This window comes from Oryx dammah, unplaced genomic scaffold, assembly GCF_014754425.2.
Source record: "Oryx dammah isolate SB20612 unplaced genomic scaffold, SCBI_Odam_1.1 HiC_scaffold_15, whole genome shotgun sequence".
NCBI lineage: Eukaryota > Metazoa > Chordata > Mammalia > Artiodactyla > Bovidae > Oryx > Oryx dammah.
The window spans coordinates 28,560,909-28,584,506 of record NW_024070199.1 but is presented as its reverse complement, the minus strand read 5'-3'; the positions used below and the strand labels follow the sequence as shown (position 1 = coordinate 28,584,506).

The 23,598-nt window shown below is 49.9% G+C and overlaps 1 protein-coding gene across 2 annotated transcripts in view; it reads left to right on the top strand.

Moving 5' to 3' along the window:
• KIRREL3 (kirre like nephrin family adhesion molecule 3) overlaps positions 1 to 23,598 on the top strand; it is a 609,236-nt gene that overhangs the window by 506,910 nt on the left and 78,728 nt on the right. For both annotated transcript variants that reach the window (XM_040255847.1, XM_040255846.1), the window contains exons 3-4: positions 714 to 863; positions 6,275 to 6,424. In XM_040255847.1, coding sequence (XP_040111781.1) covers positions 714 to 863; positions 6,275 to 6,424 — 300 coding nt within the window. The remainder of the gene's footprint in view (positions 1 to 713; positions 864 to 6,274; positions 6,425 to 23,598) is intronic.

Here is a 23,598-nt window from a genome sequence, read left to right as displayed (position 1 = left end):
CCCACTGTGTGCCCCTGAACTCCACCTGGACCCACTGTGTGCCCCTGTACTCCACCTGGACCCACTGTGTGCCCTTGAGCTACACCTGGGCCCACTGTGTGACCTCAGGCATGTCACTGCTTTCCTAGGAGCCTCAGTCTATCTGTAAACTGTGGGTAATAACAGCTAACTAGCATTGCAGTTAATTCTCCATGAATAGCTCTGTTCTTTTTGTCCTGTAGGGCCTGGCCCTCTGGGGTGCTGGTCCTAGTCCCATCCTGGAAGCCACTAAAAGGATGGTATTATTCCTTGGGTTCCTAGGTTTACTCATAGCTCTCCACCCTCCTCCATGCCCACGGCCCTCTTGAAGCACACCCCGAGTGCTTCCGGCTGGATGTCTGTCTCCTGCCTCTGCCCCTTTGTGGAAGTAGGTGGAGGGAGTGTCGTCAGGAGGAAAGGGGAATAGGGTGTCCATGGCCTGTTTGGGGCTGGAGGATGGTGAAACCACAGCGTGAGTGCACTGGGGTTGATGAGCAGGGAGCCTGCAGCTGTGGCCAGCTCCTGTGAGCAGGCGATGGAGCTGGGGGCAGTGAGGAAGCCACTGCTGGGCCTCAGCGGGAAGCGAGGCACTCTGGGGGGCTCTTGTCTCCTGGACCAGCCTGCTCTCTGCTTCCATAGATCAAGCAGAAGCCCTTCCGGCAAGTAACTGACCGCTGTGCTTATTTCCTTCCTAGGTCAAGTATACTCCTTCAGCCAGCAGCCCCAGGATCAGGCCGTGGTGTCGGGGCAGCCGGTGACACTGCTGTGCGCCATTCCTGAATATGATGGCTTCGTTCTGTGGATCAAGGATGGCTTGGCTCTGGGCGTGGGCAGGGACCTCTCAAGTGAGTACCCCCAGGCCTCCCTAGGAAGGCCTGGAACCCACCCCTGCCCTACCCACCCACCCACCCTCCTAGGGAACCCCATCTTCATAGGCATTTGGGGGGATTAAATCTCAGCTTTCATTGTAGATTCCATGAGCAGAGTCAGTCAAGACAGGCCTGGTCCATGCATAGGACTTTGAGGGCCCCTCTGACTTCCCGTGGTGAATTACAAGTAAACCCTCCATTCTGGCTGTCAGTCTTAAACCTAACACAAGGTTGGCTTGGCGGGTCCATTCCAAAGTCAAACACGTCTCATGTAAAGTCAGATTTCCAGAAGTAAAGCCTTCGTATTTCTTGATCCCAAATGTATTCCCCACTTAAGACACAACCTGGTTCTTCCCTTCTTCCATCCATTGTTGTTTGTTGCTGTGTTTTTAATTGCTAAGTCATGTCCGACTCCTTTGCCATCCCCATAGCCTATAGCCCACCAGGCTCTTCTGTCCATGGGATTCTCCAGGCAAGAATACTGGAGTGGGTTGCCATTTCCTTCTCCAGGGGATGTTCCCAACACAGAGGTCACACCCACCTCTCCTGCATTAGTGGGCAGATTCTTTTGCACTAAGTCACCTTGCAAGCCCCCTTTTATCCATTAAAGGGAACCAAGTAGATTGAAAATGCAAAGAAAGCTGGTAGGGCTTAGAGGTCATCATGCGATGGGGAGAAAAGAAAACAAGTGTTTGAAATAAACTCCAGGCCCTGTTCAGCCCACCCAGGCTGGTATTCAGCAAAGATGCACTGGTGTGCTCTGGTGCCTATTGATGACTGGTGTCTGAGCTGCCCAGTTGGCACCCGTGCCCTGTCACCTGTTAAGGATTGTAAATGTCAACCCTTACACCCATACAGATGTCTTTGCAACCCATCCTCTCCCCTGGGAGAAAAAGGACTGAAATCGTCTTGGTCACTCACCCATCAGTCATTGCAATTCTCCCCTGGCGCAGGTCGGCATGTGGCCATTTACTAAGCTTAGCATGAACTGTACAATGCAGAACAAGGGATGTGGGTGTCCCTGCCATCAAGGAATGTCTAGGGGTGGAGAAGGACAGAAAAATATGTATTCAACTAAGAAGTAGCTTTGCCTCTCTCCTGGTGTACAGCTGCAAGAAAATAAAAATCGAAGTGCACTTGGGAACAGGATGGTTGGGAAATTAATATTTTAAAATGTGAGTTATGTCTTGCCAGAAATGTATATTGAAACATTATAGCAATGGTCAATAGCATCCCAAGGTTTGAGTGCTACAGCCCAGCTGAGCATGGATAAAATACACAATCACATCTCCAAAATATACTGTGCTGCCATAAAATTTAAGTATTATGGGAACCAGCCAATTTCAGGGACTCTGAACTGCCTTACCCGAGAGGAACTGGGGAAATGACACGATTTTCCCGAACCAGAATGGTTCACACTTCACGTGGCCCTGAGCAGGCTCAGCACCGCTGCTGTGTAAGAAGGCTCTCTGGGTTCCTGGTGAGTTGTTTTCAGCTTCAGCCAGGGACTGGGTTCTTGCTGGGTCAGTGGCCAAGAGGAGGCCCCAGGTCACTGTGGATGGTTCCAGGGTGGTCATCGCCATACAGATAATTGACCCTCTGGCATCCACTTCCACAAATGACTTTCTAGGACTGGAGACTGGGTCTTGCTAAGTGCTGGAGGGCAGCAGGCTCTCATGGACTGAGGTCTACTTCCTCTCCAACCTGACTCCACTGATAGAAAGAAGTCTGGCCCTCTCCTTGCAGAACCAGTGAACTCAAACTCTTAGTAACATATTTTCTCTGGATTTGATCACTTGTCCCAAAATAGCATCATGACACTGATGACAACTATATGCTTAATAAACATTGTTTGCTTGCCTGATAAGAAAGTGAGTGTAACAGTGCAGCAAGCACGAAATATGATTGGGCCCAGGGTTGTGGGGTTTTGGTCTGCTGCAGCTCTGCCCTCTTCTATTTTAAATACGTGGCTCCATCCAGTCCAGGAATGATCCCTAACTGAAGACCTATCTTCCTGGCCACCGAGACTGGAAAAAAAATCAGTCAAAGGAAGTGATTTATAAATACACTCCTTCATATTGATAGAACATTTTTCTTCTAAGAAGCTCAAATTCTTCTCAGACATTATCTCATAAATCTACAATGATCCATGGGTTATAAAAAAGAAAAAAGAAGAAGGCTTTTTCTTTTTTTACTTGGCAGGTAAATAAAGTCACAGCTGAGAAAGAAATTGATTCAAACATATCTCAAGCCCAATGCATGGGAAATATTGAAAGCAAGAGGAGAAGGGGGCACCAGAGGATGAGATGGTTGGACGGCATCACTGACTCAATGGACCTGAGTATGAGATCGTTAGTGAAGGACAGGGAAGCCTGGCGTGCTGCAGTCCATGTGGTCACAAAGAATCAGACTCAACCTAGTGACAGAGCAGCAAATTCATGGGATCCTGACTCCCAACCCCCAGAACGCTTGTACCCTGTCTGTTAAAGACAAGAAGCTCTCTTGCTACCTTACCTCACTGTGATGTTCAATTTTTAATTTATTTATTTTTAATTGGAGGATAATTGCTTTAAAATATTGTGTTGTTTCTGCCATACATCAACATGAATCTGCCATAGGTATACGTATGTCTCCTCCCTCTTCAACCTCCTTCCCACCTCCCACCCCATCCCATCCCTCCAGATTTTCTCAGAGCACCAAATTTGAGTTGTGTCATACAGAGTTTAAACTAACATTTATAGACTATGACTGTGTCAAGTCCTTTACATAGATAATCCTATCTATTCTTCCCCATAACTCTACGAGGTACTAGCATTGTCCCATTTTACTGACAAGGAAATGGAAGCAGAAAGCAGTTAGAGTACCTTGCCCGAGACAGCAGAGTTAGGGACTGATAGAGCTGACATTAAAACCCAGGCAGTTTGTCTGTAGAACCCAGACTACCCATAATTTTACCTTCCCTGAGAGTAGAAAAAGAGAGTAATGGTACTGGTGGAAGGAGCTACAACTTGCTCTGAATCTGTGATTCTGGGCCTGTGTTTTCCAAAGATGCTGCCAGTCCTCAGAATAGCATCACGACTCGTCGCCTAATTAGGCAAATACAAAAAAACCCATCACTGATGTTTTCAGCAGCTTATGAGAGAAGAAGGCGGCTGCTGTTGGCTTGCGAGACAGTGAAACACGAGCTCCGGCCAGGATGTCTACAGGGGGCCAGGAGCTGGTCACAAGGCAGCAGGTCGGAGGGGCTGGGGGCCGCCCACCAGCTACACTAACGGCAGCTGCAGCAGGGAGAGGCTGGACCAGTGCCCACGTCCAGCTCCTCACCGGGCCCCATGGAGAGCCAGCTCAACTTACCCGGGCTCCTCCCCAAAGCCCAGCAGAGGGCAGGAAGGGCGGGCAGGAGGGGAAGCCATGCTCTTGGGGCTACAGCTGATGGCCCTATAGCATCTCCGGCCAGGCCTGAACAGCTGTGGAGGGCATGCTGGGGACAATCCTAGCCGTGAAGACGGGAGCCTAACAGGCTCAGCCACACAGAATGCACCCCAAAAGCATGCTGGGGATTCTGGCGGAGGATCATTGCTGCCTCCACCAACCAGGAATGGGTGCCCCTTAACAGCCCACCCCCAGGGAACACTGTGCTCCCGTCTGGAAGACTCGTAGGTTATGGGGGTAAGAGAGGCCCCAGAGCACCTAAGAAATCTCCTCTGTAGTGTCCCTGACAGGGGGTCGTCCCACATCTGCTTGAATACAGCCAGTGACGGGGACCTCACTACCACCTTTGGCAGCCCAGATCTCTGCTGACACCAGTACATTGCTAACAGTAACCTAAAGTGTGTCCCTGCGCTCATTGTGCCCCTTGGTCCAATCCTTAGAAGCTACACAAACACATCTAACCCCTACTAAGAGACTGAGAAAAGTTTGAAGAGAGCTATGGCACGTGCCCTGTCTGTTCCTGTCTCTCAATCCTTAGTCTTCTCTTTAAAAGGCCAAACGTGCCCAACTGCCTCCTGCTGAGAACTCACTCTGCCCCAGTGAAGGCCCTTCAGAAACAGAAGCAGTTTGGGGCTGTCAGAGGGTGGATGGGCCTCTGGAAAGAGAGGGACCCTGTATGTGGGGACACGCAGAGGTTGGGGAAAGGGGTGGATGGAAAACAGGTCCTGTGGAAAGGAACTAAGATCGAGGGCCCAACAGCAGTGAAGATGCAGACGCAGAGAACCGACTTATGGACACAGTGGGAGGGGAGGAAGGAGAGGCCGAGACAAATGCAGAGAGTGGCATGAAAACATATGCACTGCCTTATGCATAATAAACAGCCATGGAAACTTGCTATATGGCTCAGGGAACTCAAACCAGGGCTCCCTAACAACCTAGAGGGGTGGGAAAGGGTGGGAGGTGGGAGGGAGGTTCAAGAGGGAAGGGACACAGGCATAACTATGGCTGATCCATGTTGATGTATGGCAGGAACCAACACAATATTGTAAAGCAATTATCCTTCAATTAAAAATAAATTTTAAAAAAAAGAAGGTCGAGGGCCCAGGACCCAGGACAGAGAGGCTCTGCCCAACCTGGCAGCCACAGCCCCTGATGTATTTCCATTCGACCCACGGAGCCCCAGGAAAAATGCTTAATGATTCATCATGCTCAAGCCTTCATTCATCTATTATTCATTGCCAGTGGTATAGGAGGCCCCCAATTTTTAAATGTCCCAAGTGTCACCTAAGTGCTTAATCAGGCCCTGGGGTCCCGGGGGGTCATAGTGAGAATAGCCAGAAAAGAGTCCCTTACAGCTCACAGTGGCCAGAGGCTCCTGGGCTCCAGTGGGCCGGCCTCGGCCGCTACTTCCTGTCCATCTGCAGCCAGAGTTTTCCCCCACAGCCACTCTTGCTCTTTTTCCAAGTATTTCTGTTTCCTTCTTCTCTCTCCCCCTGACCCTGTCTTCTCTGTGACTCTGGTCTTGGGTCTCTCCGTCTTTCTGTGTGTGTTTCCTCATCAGGATGTGTGTCTGCTTGGCAAGCCTCAGAGCCGAGCCTGCTGCGTTCCAGGGTGACAGCCCATTGTGTCTGTCCACATTCAGCTCCTTCCCGCTCTAATAACAGCTTCTCCGACATCCCTAAACTTAAAACCTGCAGTACCTTTACGCGCGCGCACACACACACACACACACACACACACAGACTCGCTGTCCCAGCTCCCCGGGAAAGCTCACTTTTATGCTCCTTACACTGAGATCAAGGCCCTGCGCTATCTCCTCCTGCTCTGCCGGCCCCCTAAGACCAGCCCCCGCACCCCGCACCCGGACCCGCTGGATGTCCCGCCCACTGTGCCCGTCAGTCATGCCGGCTTCTCCACCCCGCCCCGCCCCCCTGATGCACCTGCCTTCTCCACAGGTTACCCGCAGTACCTGGTGGTAGGGAACCACCTATCAGGGGAGCATCACTTGAAGATCCTGCGGGCGGAGCTGCAAGATGATGCCGTGTACGAGTGCCAAGCCATCCAGGCCGCCATCCGGTCCCGCCCTGCGCGCCTCACCGTCCTAGGTAAGAACCCTCCCTGCGCCCGGCCAAGGATGCTGTGAGAAGCAGCCAGGGCTGAGCTCCAGAAATCGGACCAGACTGGAGGGGCCTGCCCACTGGACAACAGGGCTGCTGCCCACCAAAAGGGGGAAAGTGCTGGACATCTGAAGGCCAGTGCCAGCTGACCCCTGACTCTGCCCAACTCCAGCGTGTTTGACTGCCGCTAAGGAAGCAAAAGGGGGCTCCTGGGTGCTTGTTTATTCAGTCAGGAAGCGTGTTCTGTGCACATGGTCTAAGCCAGGCACTATGTTTGATGATGGAGACCCAGAGAAGAAGGGGATGTATCTTTGAGTCCCTTCTTTACGAATTGCCCTCCCCTGGTGCCAGCAAAACCCCATCTAGCCTCCTCCCCCATCAGGCTCTCATGATGATTCCAGCATCCACAGGGACCACCCTGGCCATGCTCCTTCCCACCTCCACTGCTCCCTGGGAATCCCAGCTCTCAGAGGAGGCCCAGGCTGACTGCCTACATCATTCCCAGGAAAACCATTACAGGTGTTTAGGCCACGTCACACCTCTGCCCCCTGGTCTTTCTTTATCTCAGTTTCCCTGGGGACATCCTCCTGAAGAGGTCCCCACTGCTGGACCCAGGCACACCTGCCTGGAGACCAGGGGAGGGGCTCAGCTCCCTCAACCTCCTCATCCTCATTTAGAGTTCAGCCCCATCAACTGCCTCCTCCCGCCAGCTGTTAGCGTGGAGCCAGGCCCGCATCAGTAATCATAGCTCACGTTTGCATCTCGAGGCACAGCAACCCTTTCAGTCCCTCCACTTACGTTAGCTCGCTGTTCCGAGGCTGACCTGGTGGATGGGGAAGGTGGCCCCAAATGAGGATTTGAGGCTCCTAGAAGCAAAGGGCAGACGTGGGGGGTGCACAGGCTGCCGGAAGAGGGAAGTCCACCCCCACCCCCCTGGCCCGCCACTCCCTGCCCCCAGCAGCTGTTGAAAAGTCTGACAACAGGGTCAACAGCTGAGGTGCTGCCTCCTCGCCACTGCGCAGCTGAGGCGCACAGCTGCTCAGAGACGAAATATTTAAGAAGGCGTCAGGTCTACATGGCCAGCACGCTGGGATAGGCCCTGGAGGACCACTCACCCAGCGCAGAGCTTGGCTTCTTGAGACGGGGAGGAGAAACTGGGGGCCAACCTCAGAGACCCCCTTCAACCTCTGAGTCTCCCCCAGAAGGAATGAGAGAAATAAACCTTCTCTGGAGGGTCAATTTGCTGGGGTCCCTTGACCAGGAAGTGGCGGGCCCCCTGTGTTAGGGGGAGAGTCTGCCACCTGCGTCTCTCTTGAGATATGGCTGAAATGGGACCCTGCCTTCAATTGCTGTGGGGATTGAGGGAAAAGAGAAGGAGGATTTAGTGCCTAATATATTTTCTGATCTTTGAGGATTGCAAAAGGCCAGTATAGATTTGCTAAGCAGAGTTGTGGAATCTTTTTTTTTTTTCTTTTTTAAGAGGACTGGATTCTATTTTATTTGGGAGTTGCGGGGTGGCAGCTGGGGGGGGGGGCGGGCAGTGCTGACTGTGTCTTTGTTGCTGCGCATGGGCTTTCTCTAGTTGCGTCGAATGGGGGCTGCTCTTCATTGCCGTGTACAGGATTTTTATTGTGGCGGCTTCTCTTGTGGAGCACAGGCTCTGAGGCGCGTGGACTTCAGAAGTTGTGGCACAAGGGGGTTAGTTGCTTCGCGGCATGTGGAATATTCCCAGACCAGGGATGGAACCGGAGTGCCCTGCATTGGCAGGCAGATTTTTAAGCACTGGACCACCAGGGAAGTCCTGGGTTGTAACATCTTTATCTCCAGAGGTTTTACAACACCATGCTCCACTCTTGGACCCCCTTCTAGAGGGTGAAAGTGAAAGTCACTCAGTTGTGTCCAACTGTTTGCGACCCCATGGACTATACAGTCCGTGGAGTTCTCCAGGCCAGAATACTGGAGTGAGTATCCTTTCCCTTCTCCAGGGGATCTTCCCAACCCAGGGATGAACCCCCATCTCCCACACTGCAGGCAGATTCTTTACCAACTGAGCTATTAGGGAAACCCTTCTAGAGAGTATCAGAGATGCTAAACTGAGAGGACCCTGAGCATTGCCCACTCCTGACTTGACACAGGACTTAAAACAGATGGGGATGCCTCTGGTCCTTAAGTTCTCATCCTGGGATCAGAGCTTCACCTGGTCATACCAAGCCACAGCCCGCTTTCATCTGTACTATCTCAGGTAGATTACAAAGTCCAAGTTATCCCAGATATTTTACAGATAAGGAAGTTGAGACTCAGAGAGGCAAAAGCTCTCATGGGAGGTCACACAGCTCACTTAATATTCAAAACAGACTCCCGAGTTTCCAACTCCAAACCAGTGCTCTCTGCCCAGTGTCCATATTTCTAAATGCCAGTAGGACGGCCTTGTCTGGTTGGTGAAGAGCCAGGCTTCTGTGAGCAGAGCCCCAGGGTCTGATCTGAACAGACTTAATTTTGTCTTGGGTCACATCTAGAAGCATTCAGCCCACCGTCTCCCTCTCCACTGGCCTGACCTGGCACTGCCTTCTGGGCAGAGCTGGTTTGTGGGGGGAGATGTTTCGTGAGTCAGGAGATCAGCTGAGGGGGGGGAAGACAGAGTTTACAGGAGACCCCAGCAGGATGGCCTGGGTGGAATTCCTAAGGCCAGAAAGGGAGCCTAAGCTGGTGTTTGTCCATCAGCCTTTCATACAGACCACAACACCACTCCTCCAGCCTCCTCAAACTGTGCCACAGTCTTCCCTGACTCCTCAAGGGCACCCTAGGTCCCCATCTCTCTCCTGTTCATGTAGGTCCCCAACCCTGAATGGTCCTGTGAGTCTCCACCCTAAAGGTAGTCCTATGGGGCCCTTCCCTGAGCTGGCCCTGCAGGGCTCTGGCTGAGTTTCTCTGTGGCACACAGCCCCACCTACTGCCCTGGAGGGCAGCCCTGCCTGCAGACACTGAGCCAGCCTTTTGGAAAGGGAGCCTGGTCTACTCACAGTGGTGGACCGACAGGGCTTCTCCAGTGCCAGTGGAGGAAAGAGGGCTGTTCCTACCCTGGCCAGACAGCTTCCCAACCCAGATCCCATCTGCTTTGCCATGACATCTCAGCCTGGGAGTGTCCCAGCCTGGGAGTGTCCCAGCCAGATCCCCAAGGCTGGGAAAGGGGGATCCCAAGGCGGGATGCTGCCTTCCCTGTGTTCCAGGAATGAGAGAGATTCCTAATTTTGTCTGTATTTGCCTGGATAGATTTTTTATTAAATAAAGTAAGAGCCTGATTAGAACCTGCGGAAGATGTGAGAGCAGAATCAGATGGTATTCCAGCAAAATTGCAAAGCAAACACTGGCTGGGCCAGAGGGAGACCCCCAGGGGTCTTCCATCAAAGCACCAAGTGAGAAGGGCAAATACAAGAGATTATATAGCCAACAGATGTGCATTGTTAAAATATGCATCTGCCGGCAGCCTGCTTGGAGAAGCCAAAGGGCTAACTCAGAGTCTGCAGTGCTCCAGGGAGGGCCTGGGAACCCGGCCCAGCAGCCAAGCCTAGAGTCACAGACACGCTAATTAGCCTTGTGTTTCCAGCTCTCAGATGCAGTCAGGTGGGGAGCAACTGTGAGCTGAGGGTCTGCTACCCCAGGGAGACAGAGGGAGGGAGCCAGGGAGACAGAGAGGAAGAAGGGGAAGAGGCAGCTCCTATGAAGCTGAGCAAGGTAAGGACTGGGCACCCTCCCACCCCCAGACCATTCCTGGAATCATGGTGTTAGAGGCAGGGCCACAGGCCTGGAGACAACAGTCATGGTCCTGCCATTAACCAGCTGTGGGCTGGTCACTCAGCCTCTCTGAGTCTGTTTCCTCATCTGTGAAATGATACACACTCCTGTTTCTCCCACTTGCAGGAACCTCTGAACTGAAAAATACCAAACCCGTCCCAGGGCCAGAGTGGTAAGGGGGCAATAGCATTTGATCCTTCTAACTTCGTGAAAGCGGGATGGCAGGAATTTGGGGAGGGGACCCAGAGCCGGAGGACATGGGCACCAAGGATCTGATCAACAAACATTTGCTGAGCACGTATTAGGTGCCAGACACTAGAGACTCATTAGTAAATGAGAGAGAAAAGCTCCCCTGCCCAGTGGAGCTCGCGTTCGAGCAGAGAGATAGTCACTGCACAGTAAACATTAAGCCAGCACGTTGTGTAGCTGCGTAGATATCAGGTGGTAACACGTGCTATGAAAATGAGGAAGCAGAACAAGGTAAGGGGGACTGAAAAGCAGGGGGTGGAGGAGGATTGTGGATGTCAAGTTAATTATTAAAAAAGGGATTTTCTAAGGCTTCCTACCCTATTTCCCTCTTCTTCCTGATTCGTTTTAATATTAACTGTACTGCCTCGTGGCTCCCAGTAGAAACAACGCTTCCTATACCAACATGAATTATTTAACGACGGAGAGTAAGTCAATTTAAATCAAGAGGGCATCTTTAAGATGATGTAAACCCCAAATACTTTGGGGCAGACAAATAAGGTCCAAATGTGTCTTCCCTTCGTCTCTGTCTGTGGCTCTTCCAGCTGGGGAGCTCTCAGGCCTGTCCGTCCACAGCGCCGGCGGCATCCCCCAGTCCCCAGTCCCCTAACCTTCTGGGCAGGTGGCTCCAGAGAGAGAGCACAAGCCAGGTCCCACAGCAAAGGCAGGCGGAACTGAAGTGGCCCAAGAGCACCGGCTTCTAAAGTCATTGTCTCAGAAACCGGTGGTGAGAGCGCCACCCAGTCACCCTCTCAGGGATGGGGGGCACAGTCTGAGCAGATCTTCAGGGGTGAGGAAGCACCGCCACAGAACAAAGCCCAAGCTCCCTCCACAGCACGCGGGGCCCCCTAAGGCCTGCCCTCAGCTTGCTCTCCAGCCCCTGCTCCCGGATAACGACCAGCTCGTGGCACCCTCCACTCACCACACCCCTGTGCCTTCGCTCGCATGTGCGTCCGCCTGGAATGTGCTTCCCAACCTCTCTTCCCTTGGCCACTTCTTGCTCACCTGTCAGGATTCATCTTAGATACCGCCTTCTCCAGGAAGCCCTCCCTGAACGCCACATGGCCTGGCTGTCCTCCTGTAGGCTCCCTTAGCCTTCTGCCCCACCTCAATCACTACGCTCGCCACGTTCTGTTGAAAGCTACTGTTCACACGTCTGGCTCCTACTCTGGGTGTCTGAAAGGCAGTGTGCAGCCTTCACGCCCAGCCTACAGGCACATGCCAGGGCCTCAGAAAGTGTCCCCCAGGTGACTGTAGCAACAGAGGTGGGACTGACTAGTGGGATCATACTGACTCTCACCATGAGAACAGTACCTGGTAGATAATACACCCTCGATACACAGGAGAGTTGTGTTGTGTTTATAGAGGCAACACGGCTTCATGGTTAAGAGCCCACAGCCAACTTGCCTGTGGTGTGACCTTGGACAGGTATTTAGCCCCTCTGTGCCTCGGTTTCCTTGTGTATAAAATGAGGAGGTAATTTTATCTGTCCTCTTAGTCTTAGAAGATTTCATGAAATAATATACATAAGGCATTTCTCACAACAGCACCTGCTATGCCACAAGGCAGGCAGGCATTGGCTGCTGTTACTATACCTGTTGTTGTTACTGTTATTCCTGCAATGCAAAGAGAAACCAACAAGTGACTCCTCCTTCCTGGGGGATCAGGCGGTTGTGTCCCGGAGAAGCGGTTCCATCCAGCAGGCAGGCAGAAATCCACGAATCCTGCAGGCCTCTCCAGGCTCGCGCACCCGGAAAGACAAGCAGAATTGATTTCCTTATCTCCTCATTAAGTGAGTTTTGCCTGGGCCCCGGCTTGGTCTTAGGTGCCGTATCGCATTTGTGCTGTGCATCTGCTTCCTGCCACATTCATTACCCTGCAGTCACCCCCAAACTGGGGCAGCAAGCAAGCCGGAGGTGGGAAAGAGAAGAGCAAGAACAATCTCTCTTCTCTCCCGACGGTCCAGGAGAGAGGTGGTGCCTGGGAGCTGTCCTCCTCGCCATGCACACCTGCACCCACCCCAACCTGGTCTTCCCACCCTCTTCCTGCTCCCCTGCCCTCTTGGGAGCCCAAGCCACCCCAAGCCCCCCTGGGCCAGTGGCAGATTCTGCTTCTCCCCCTGTTTGGCCACTGTGCACCCCTCTTTGACTTCTTGCTCTAACTCTGTGCCCACCTGCTCATGTAGGTTACAAGGCAGGTGTGGATTTAGGGATCATTGAGTTACTTGAAGCTGATGAATGGTCCCTCGATTCCAAATTATAGTATAAGTTCCCTAGGGGTGGAGTCTTGGTCTCTGAGGTCCATACTTGGATTCAAGGCCAGATGCTCCCCCAAAAGCAGTTGTTGATGGGAGATCGGCAGAGATGGGGTGTCTCCTTGGAGGTCCCTGTAGCCTCTGGGTGGTGTGTGGACTTCAGAGCTGAGTCATGATGGCCCTCTTTCTGTGTCTAACAGCGCCCCTCATCACGGTCTCCCTTTTCCTCTAATCGGCCATGTTGCATGGAAAGGAGCCCACCCTCATCTCCTTGTTCTTCATCTCAGCCTCAGTGGGCTGTCAGGAGAGGCTGCTTCTTCCTGGCCAGGGCCCATCCATAACAGAGGGGAGTGCAGGGAAGAAGGGGACCCACAGATGCTGGGCAACCCCCCAAGGCTCCAGAGAGGTTGGAGACCCCTCAGGGATGGAGTCAAACCCAGCGCTTCCCCTCTTGGCCTGAATGTAGGTGGCAGGGGGCAGGCGGGTCCCTCTGAAAGGAGAGGGAGGCCTGATGCAAGAGGTGTACACACCCCCCTTACCTCACCCACCATCACCAAGGGCAGTCGGAACAGACTCAGCCGATGAGAGAAGAGCTAAGCTGTCTGATCAAGTGGCCTTGCCGAGGTGACCTGATGCCTGATGTCTGATGTCACCTTGGGAAGCCCTTACCACTCAACGCTGGAGGTGCCCCCACACAGCCACCCCAGGACCAGCCCCTCCCCTCCCCGTTCCAGCATCTCTTGTCTTCAACCCCAGCCCAAGGGAAGGCAGGAAGGTTCGCTGGAGCCCGCCCAGGGTCTACTGTATGCAAGGCGCTCAGCTTCCTGCTCCTGCCCTCCACCACTCCATTTCTAGTTCCTTGCCCCCCCAACACCGTCCCCCACCACCACTAAGTGACCTGGGCTCTCCGGGGCAGCCCTGCAGTCCACCGTGCCCGGGGCACCAGCACGTCTCCAGGTCCAAGCAGGAGGCCCAGAAGTCAGGCAATGAGCATCGTTGCCCCAGTCCCACCACTGACCAGCGGTGAGCCATGGGATCCCCAAGTTTAACCTCTTGGGACCCGCTTTCCTTCTCCTGGGGAGAATGAGGAGCTGGAAAGATGACAGGCAGAGCCACTCCACAGTCTGTGCTTCTTTCTCATTCCATCCTGGTTCAGGGGTCATCGTTCCCTGAGTCCTTTCCCCTTGCTCCTGAGAGCAAGGATAGTATGTCCTTCCGCTGCTGTAATCAAGCATGACCCTAAGAGATGCCGAACAGACTCCACTGCTCAGCCAAGAGGAATGTGGGCTCAGACCACGGAGATTTGCAGAAATCAGGCCCTGGATCCTCTGGCATCCACCGTTCAGTGTGAAACCGGCAGCTCCACGGCTGCGTGTGAGATTCCAGCCACTTGCCTGTCGCTTTCAGAATGCAGCTGCCTTGAGGCAGCCCTCACCAGTTCTGCCATCACTACTTCTTCTGGCCTGGACTTGGCCTCCCACATCCCTTCCACCTGAAAAAGCCCTGTCAAGAGCCTGCCTCTCTCCAGGTAGCCTCCTGGGTCCTCTGTCAGGAAGCCTAACTGGGTCCCTATTTGTGCATCCGTATACACGGTGCACGAAGGACAAATGCACTGGTGTGCACACTTACCCACACACACACACACAAGTTCACAGCTTGGCAGATTCATCAGTGCCCCCATGGTGGAAAGACACAAGGCCCCTCAATTAAGACTATAGTCACTGCTGCATGCTAAGTCACTTCAGTCGTGTCTGATTCTTTGCAACCCTGTGGGCTGGAGCCCACCAGGCTCCTTTGTCCATGGGATTCTTCAGGCAAGAATACTGGAGTGGGTTGCCATTCCCTTCTCCAGGGGATCTTCCCAACCCAGGAATCAAACCTGTGTCTCTAACATCTGCCTTGGCAGGCGGCTTCTTTACCACTAGTACCACCTGGGAAGGCCAGTCACTGTTGTCAAAAGTATTGACAGGCCCAGAAAAGGATGGAGCTGCTGGTGCATGTCACCCTAGCACAAGGCCCACTTCTCTACCGAGTCCCCTTAATGAGAAATGAAGCTGAGGGAAGAGTGCTAGTGGACGAGGGAGGGGCAGGGCCAGCCAGCCCCCCGGGGGTGAAGGGCCCCCTCCTGGCTCCAACCTGTGGGGCAGAGTGGGTGTCACCCCTGGGATTCTGCCCAAGCCCAGAGCTGGGGAGTGCCTGAGAGGCCGGGGCTGGGCAGGGAGACCTTGACAGGGTAAGAATAACTCACTACTTCTCCACTCCGACCTCAGCCCAGCCTGAGAGGAGGGTTTCATGGCAAATTATGGATTTAAAACTAGCAATGAATCTCCATTACAGCATGAAATGAGAAAGGAAAATGCCACTAAATGGAAGCCTTCCCCCAGCAGCCAATGGGCAAGGGAGGGTGTCGTGTTAGGAGGAAGGAGAGAGACAAAGCTACACAACCCGAGACAGGCTCCCAGGAGCACTTCTGAGAGCCCCCACACCCGGGGCCCACGGAGGACCCCACAGAGATGGAGGTTGTGATGCCGCCAGCAGGAGCTAGGAACCAGTCTCTCCCCACTGGCAGTTTTCTGCAGAGGAAATAGGCACAGATCTACGTCAGGATTGGGGGCGGCCAGAGCTTTGTCATCTTGCCGCTGTGTTGCAATGAGCCCCATGTCATAGGTCCAGCTAGAGAGGAGCAATTCAGGAACCTTTACCCACTGCTGGGCCATCCACACAGGGGGGCTTTTTTACCCCCTCCCCATTTCTGGCAGGCAGGCCTGAGGTTTCCTTTCGCAGATGCAGAGGCTGACATACAAAGAAGCCCATTCACTTTCCCCAGGTCACTCAACATGTAAGAAAAATAGCTAGAATCTGAACTTGGGTCTTTCTGGCTCAAAAACCTTTGCCCTTTCTTGCTAAGTCATGCCCCTCCCCTTTCCCCAAATTTGGTTGAGAATTACTGCTGCCTGACTCCTCCCCTTACGATCACAGGTCTCTTTCCTGCCCCAGGAGCTCCGGGAACCCTGTCCGAGCCCTGTGGCCACCCAGGCCCCCAGAGTCAGAGGGGCAGCCTTGCACAAAGAACCAACGCTTCAGAAAACCCTTCCTGGCAGCGCTGTTCCCCAGATGCGCCTTGGAAGCCAGGGTCCCTAGACCCACAGCATCCATTTTCCGTCCCATTAACTCTCATCATCAGGGGAACCGCCGGCAGCTTCTTTTCCCGTTGCTCTGGGTCTCTAAATTATTCTGTCCGTTGCGGGGGAGGTTTTCCTGACTGGGAGGTTTGTAAGCCCCCAGAAACCCGCACGACTGCCTCCGTCTCAACAAAATACATAGCTGAGCCCCACAGCCCGCGAAGACTGGTTTCCAAAAGAGTGTCACATTTTCACAAGTTGATCAAGGTGTTTGTAAATGTTTATTGAAAGGGAGAACTTTCCATATGTAAATATGGCAGGAGCCATGTGATGTGAGCAGCTGAGAAGTCACCAGTGCCAAGAATACCCTTGCAGCCTCCAGGGTGGAAGGCAAGAAACGGGGCACAGGCTATGACTTCACAGCCATCCCTCTGAAAGAGCTGGCCCTGCTCGAGCCCCAGACACACCCTCCGCTCGCTTTCCCTCTGTCTACACACAGAGATAGACACACATTCAGCAGGATGATGGAGGAAACTTGTTTTGCACTTGGGTTGACGGCAGTCTACAAAGAAATAAGCCGAGGGATGCACAATCCCTTTAGAGGGAAAGCAAGTCCCCTCTGACTCTGCGAGACAGATAACAGTGGGCTTTGAGCAAGGGTCACCTGAGACTACCCTGTGCCTCCTCCTGCCCCAGCCTCAAATACCAACTTGACCTGGGCAACAGTTCTACTAAGAACCAATAGAAGCCCCCCAGAACCAAACCTTGGTTAGACAATGTTAGAGCTGGAAGTGTTGCCAAAAGTGGGGTCTGGCTGCCCACCACTTGAAGGCTAATACTCAAGAAGCAAGGTTGGTAGAAAGGAAAGTTGGCTTTATTCCAGAGGTCGGCATCCGAGGAAGAGAGTGGACTTGTGTCCAAACGTTGACTCCCTCAGTGGGCAAGGGCTTCTAAAGGGGAGTTTCCGGGGCTTGTAGGTGGAGGGAGGTGGTCCTCTTGAAACTGGTCATCAGTGGTCTGACCAGTGTCATCTTGACTCTTTTAAGAACAGTTAGTCTTCAGTTCCTGGTGGGCTGCCGCCTATGGGGTCACAGAGCCGGACACGACTGAAGCGACTTAGCAGCAGCAGCAGCAGTCTGCAGTTCTAGGGCCAGTTTGTTCCCCTCTCTTTGAGGTCAGTTCTCGGAATTGTTCCAGCTTATGCCATGGCTACAGTCTGATCATCACGTAATTAACTTCTACTGGGTGGAGGTTCTGGTGTCTGCAAAACAGCTCACAGGATATGGCTCAGAATATTATCTATAGCTCTTGAGGGGAAACTAAAAATCCTGGACTTTGCTTAATGACTAAACAATTATTATCTTTTGTCCTGTTTAGCTGTTTTCTTTTGCTTCTCCATTTTCTCACTTTGCTGATTAAACTTCATCTTTGGCTAAAGTTTTTCTACAGACAAAAGGCAGGAGGAGGACAAGGGGGAGACAAGCCATAGGGTCCTGCTCCATTTCAGAAGAAATCTGCCAATGAAGGCTTCTTCCTTCATTCTTTTTCTTTTTTAATATTTATTTTTATTATTTATTTATTTACTTGGCTGAGCTGAGTCTTAGTTGCGGCCAGCAGGATCTAGTTCCCTGACCAGGGACTGAACCTAGACCCCTTGCATTGGGAGTGCAGAGTCTTAGCCACTGGACCACCAGGAAAGTTCCATTTCATTCTGTTTTTTCAATATACCTGTATGCACATTCTGTATGCCTGGCACTATCCTAGGCATGGGAAACATGTGTATGATCAAAACAGATTAAAATCTCCTGCCTTCGTGGAACTTATATTCTAGCAAAGGGAGTCGGGCAGTAAACAATAAATATAAGAAGAGAATGTTATAGTTTATTAGAAGGTGTTAAGGGCTATCAAAAAATGTAAAGCAGAGTGTAAGAGATAGGGCTTCCTGGAGAAAAGGGCAAGTTGAGCAGTCAGGGTGGACTTCTCAGAGGAGGTGACCTTTTTCATCTTCCCCCTTTATTTTTCAAGAGCTTTACTGAAGTTAATTTATATACTGTTAAATCCACCCCTTTTACTTTCACAACTCAATGGTTTTCAGTGAATATATAAGGTTATACGACCATGGCCATCACCTACTATTAGGTCATTTCCTAAAAAAGATCTCTCATCAATCTCTGCTCACATCTCCAGGCTCAAGCAACCACTGATCAGCCTTGTGTCTCTGTGAATTTGCCTTGTGTAGATATTTCATACAAATAGCCTCTTAAAATAAGTGGCCTTTGTGTCTGGCTTCTCGAGTCAGCTTTATGTTTTTGTAGCAAGTGTTGTAGCAAGTGTCCATAAAGGATTGTAGCAAGTGTCCATAAAGGATTCCTCTTTGCTGTGTTGTAGCAAGTGTCCATAAAGGATTCCTCTTTTTTTGTAATATTTATTCACGTGTTCATTTGGCTGCATTGAGTCTTAGTTGCAGCACACAGGATCTTTCGCTGTGTCATATGGGTATCTCTAGGTGCTCAGGCTTAGTTGCCCTGAGGCATGTGGGGTCTTAATTCCCTGACCAGGAATGGAACCTATGTCCCCTCTTTGGAAAGTGGATTCTTAACCACTGGACCACCAGGGAAGTCCTGTGTTCATATCTTTTTTGTCTTTTAGTAGTATCCCACAGTATGCTGGTGGTGGCTGTTCAGTCGCTCAGTCATGCCCAGTTCTTTGTGACTCTATGGACTGTAGCAGCCAGGCTTCCCTGTCCTTCAGTATCTCCTGGAGTTTGCTCAAACTCATATCCGTTGAGTCAGTGATGCCACCCAACCATCTCATCCTCTGTCTCATCCTCATCTCATCCTTTCTCCTCCTGCCCTCAGTCTTTCCCAGCATCAAGGTCTTTTCCAATGAGTTGACTCTTCCCGCTCAAAGTATTAGAGCGTCAGCTGCAGCACCGGTCCTTCCAATGAATATTCAGGGTTGATTTCCTTTAGGAATGACTGATTTGACACCCTTGCTGTCCAAGGGACTCTCAAGAGTCTTCTCTAGCACCACAGATGGACCTTCTTTATGGTCCAGCTCTCACATCTGCACTGGAAAAACCATAGCTTTGATTGTACAGACCTTTGTCGGCAAAGTGATGTCTCTGCTTCTTAATACGCTGTCTAGCTTTGTCAAAGCTTTTCTTCCAAGGGGCAAGCGTCTTTTATTTTCATGGCTGCAGTCACGGTGTGCAGTGATTTTGGAGCCCAAGAAAATAAAGTCTGTCACGGTTTCCATTTTTTCCCCATCTATTTGCCATGAAGTGATGGGACCAGATGCCATGATCTTCATTTTGCAAATGTTAAGTTTTAAGCCAACTCTTTGACTCTCCTCTTTCACCTTAATCAGGAGGCTCTTTAGTTCCCCTTTGCTTTCTGCCATTGCATAGTTAGTTAAGTTTTGCTTATTCTTTCACCACCTGATGGACATTTGAATTGTTTCCAGTTTGAGTCTGTTACGACTAATGCTGCTATGAGCATCCACACTCACGTGGTGGCTCAGTGGGTAAAGAATCTTCCTGCAATGCAGGAGCCACAGGTTCAGTTCTTGGGTTGGGAAGACCCGCTGGAGGACAGCATGACAACCCACTCCAGTATTCTCGCCTAGAGAATCCCATGGATAAGAGGAGCCTGGTGAGCTACAGCCCTTAGGGTCACAAAGAGTCAGATACTACTAAAGTGACTTAGCGAGCACACACACGAGCATTCCCATACAAGCCCGTATATATGTATATGTTTTTACTTTTCATGGGTTAGATTTCTAGGAAGTGAAATAGCTAGACCACGTGGAAAGCGTACACTTAACTTTTTAAGAAAGTGCCAAAGTGGCACCAACCTTGAATTCCTGGGGGAAATCCCATTTGGCCACGGTGTTCAATCTTTTCTTTTTTTATGTTGCTGCATTCATTTTGCTAATTTGGGGCCTGAGGGCTTTCAAGGTTTCCAAAGTGGCTGCATCGTTTTACTTTGTCCCCACCAGCGGTGTATGAGAGTTCCAGTTTCTCTACATCCTAGTCAACACTGTGTATTGCTTGGCTTTTCCGTGATGACCAGTCAAGTAGATTGAAGTGGTATTCCGCTACACTTTCAGTCTGCATTCCCCTAATGCCTTATGTGTTGAGCATCTTTGGATCTGATAATTATCCATTTTTTAATTTTCTTTGGTGAAGGAAATATTTTTTATTTTCTTTTGCCTATGTTTAAATTGCATCAGTTGTCATATTGTTAGCATTTGTAAGAGTTCTTTATACGCTCCAGATACAAGTCCTTTATCAGATATATAATTTGCAAATATTTTCTCTCAGTCTGTGGTTTGTCTCGTCATCTCCTTAATGGTATCTTCTGAAGTACAAAAGCTTTTAATTTTAATCGAGCCCAATTTACTAGTTTCTTTTCTTTCATGGAGTGTGCTTTCGGTATTCCATCCAAGAACTCTGTCTAACACAAGGTCACAAAAATTTATATTTTCTTGTACAAGTTTTACAGTTTTAGCTCTTACAAATAGCCCATGATTCATTTTTTTATGTTTAGCCTTTTTAAATGTGTTCATTTTTTAATTGGAGGATAATTGCTTTGCAATGTTGTGTTGGTGTCTGCCACACATCAGCATGAATCAGCCATAGGTATACACGTGTCCCCTCCCTCCTGAACCTCCCTCCCACCCCCTGCCCCTTCCCACCCCTCTAGATTATCACAGAGCACCGGGTTGAGCTCCCTGCATCATACAGCAAATTCCCATGGTCTAATTTACACATGGTGATGTACATGTTTCAATACTGCTTTCTCAATTCATTCCACCCTCTCCTTCCACAGCTGTGTTCACAAGTCTTTTCTCTATGTCCGCTCTATTCAGTTCAGTTCAGTTCAGTTCAGTTCAGTTCAGTTCAGTCACTCAGTGGTGTCCAACTCTTTGCAACCCCATGAATCGCAGCACACCAGGCCTCCCTGTCCGCTCCATTACTGCCCTACAAATAAGTTCTTCAGTGCCAACAAATAGTCTATGATTCATTTTAAATTAATTTCTGGGTAATTTGTCAAGTAAGGAACTAAATTCATCATTTTTGCATATAGCCACCCAGTTGTCCCAACTTCAGTTGTTGAAAAAGACTGCCCTTTCCCCCACTGAATTGCATTTGTCAAAAATCAATTGACCAAAAAAAAAAAAAAAATCAATTGACCAAAAAATAAATAAATAAATAATCAATTGACCAAAAATGTAAGGGTTCATGTCTCAACTCTCAATCATGATAAATTGATCTATATGTCTATTCTTATGCCAACCCTCCACTGTCTTAACTGCTAAGAACGTTATACTAAAGTTTAAAGTCAGGAAAGATAGGTTCTCTGATTCTGTTCTTTTTCAAAATGGTGTTAGCTAGTTTGAATCCCTTGTATTTCCATATAAATTTTAGGATCAACTTGTCAATGTTTGCAAGATGGTTGCTGGAATTTTTTATAGAAACTGTGCCAAAGCTATGGACAAATTTGAAGAAAATTGTCATCTCAACTATACTGACTCTTCCAATCCATGAACATAGAATATATCTCCACTTATTTAGTTCTCTAATTTTTTCCAATGACATTTTATGGTTTTCAGTGTATGTCATATTTTTTGGTAAAGTTATTCCCAACTATTTTTATTCTTTTTGATGTTATCCTGAATGGAATTGTTTTAGTTTTATTTTCAGATTTTTCATTGTCAATATATAGAAATGTAGTTTTTATATATAGATCTTAGATCCTGTAACCTTGCTAGACTCATATTTAGGTTTTAATAATTTTTGTGAGTTCCTTAAGATTTTCTCTGTGTACTATCATTTTGTTTAAAAATGAAGATAGCTTTAATTTTTTCTTTTCCAATCTGTTGCCCATTTTTTAGTTATTGGACTGGCTAGAACTTCCAATACAAAGTTGAATGGAAGTGATGAGAGCATTGTGTGTGTGTGTGTGCTAAGTCGATTCAATGCATCTGATTCTTTGAGACCCCACGGACTGTAGTCCACCAGGCTCCTCTGTCCATGGGGACGCTTCAGGCAAGAACACTGGAGTGGTTTGCCGTGCCCTCTTCCGGGGATCTTTCCGGCCCAGAGGTTGAATGCACATCTCTTAGGTCCCCTGCATTGGCAGGCAAGTTCTTTAACCACAAGCGCCACCTGGGAAGCCTGCTGAGAGCAGACAGCTTGACTTTATTCCCAGTCTTAGGAGAAAGTCTTCAGTCTTTCACCATAAAGTATAATGTTAGCTGTGCTTTTTTCATAGGTGCCCTATACCAGGTTGAGGAAGTATCCATCTGTTCCTCCTTTGTTAAGACCTTTTACCATGAGTGATACTAGATTTTGTGAAATGCTTTTACTGCATCAAGTGAGATGATCATGTGGGGTTTGTTTTTTTTTTTTAGTCTTTGTTCTATTAATATGGATTATATTAATTGATCTTCAAATGTCAAACCAGGCTTGAATTCTGGGGAAAATCCCACTTGGTCACGGTGTATAACCTTTTTTATGTTGCTGTGTTCAGTTTGCTAGTTTTGAGTTGAGGACTCCTCATCACTATTCATGGTGGACAGTGGTCTGTAACTATTCTGTGATGTGTCTGTCTTTACTATCAGAGTAGCACTAGTCTTACTAGAATGAGTTGGGAAGTGTTCCTCCTCTACTTTCTGGAAGCTTTTGTGAAGGATTGATAATATTTTTTCTTTCAATATTTGATAGAATTCACCAGTGACATTGTCTGGACCTGTGGTGTTCCTTATGGGAAGATTTTTCATTATTAATTCAATTTCTGTACTTGATGTAGTTTCTAGTCAGATTTTCTCTATAGAAGCTGATTTCTGAACAGACTTGAGAGGTGAAAAATTTAGCTGTGAATCTTGGAGGAAAATTTCCACTTGAAGTGAAAAAGCAGAATCTTTGAAGGATTCTCAAGAGAGGAGTGACAGGCTCTGACTTACATTTGAAAAGCCCCACCCTGACTGCTGGGTTGAGACCAGACTGTAAGAGGACCAGGGGAGGAGGCCTGTGAGGGGCTTTTGCAGGGATACAGATGAGCAGTGAGGGGCCCCAGGCTGGATGGTGGCAGTGGAGCCAGGAGACAGCGGTCCAGGAGAACGGCAGGCGCCCTCGGTGATGCCAAGGATTGGGGTATGAAGCCTTTTATCCCTATAAAATTGGATGCGAAATTCTGAAGTTGTGCATTTCTGGGGAAAGGTTTCATATTTTCAAAGGACTAAGTCAGTTAGATGCCCAGATTTTAAGAATGGCTAATCCAGACCACAGAGAAGGCAATGGCACCCCACTCCAGTACTCTTGCCTGGGAAATCCCATGGATGGAGGAGCCTGGTAGGCTGCAGTCCATGGGGTCGCGAAGAGTCAGACACGACTGAGCGACTTCACTTTCACTTTTCCCTTTCATGCATTGGAGAAGGAAATGGGAAACCACTCCAGTGTTCTTGCCTGGAGAATCCCAGGGACGGGGGAGCCTGGTGGGCTAACGTCTATGAGGTCGCACAGAGCTGGACACGACTGAGGTGACTTAGCAATCCAGACCAACATCTTCATTTTTAGGAAACTATGATTCAGAAAGGTTGGGTTACTTCCCCAAGGCCACACAGCAAACTAGGGCTATCCCAGCTGCCTTGGCCACCACTTCAGGGGGTTGCCTGGTGGTATGTGTCATCAGTCCAATGAGACCCACTCACCCCTGCCTAGGAGCACGTATGGGAGAGAGCTG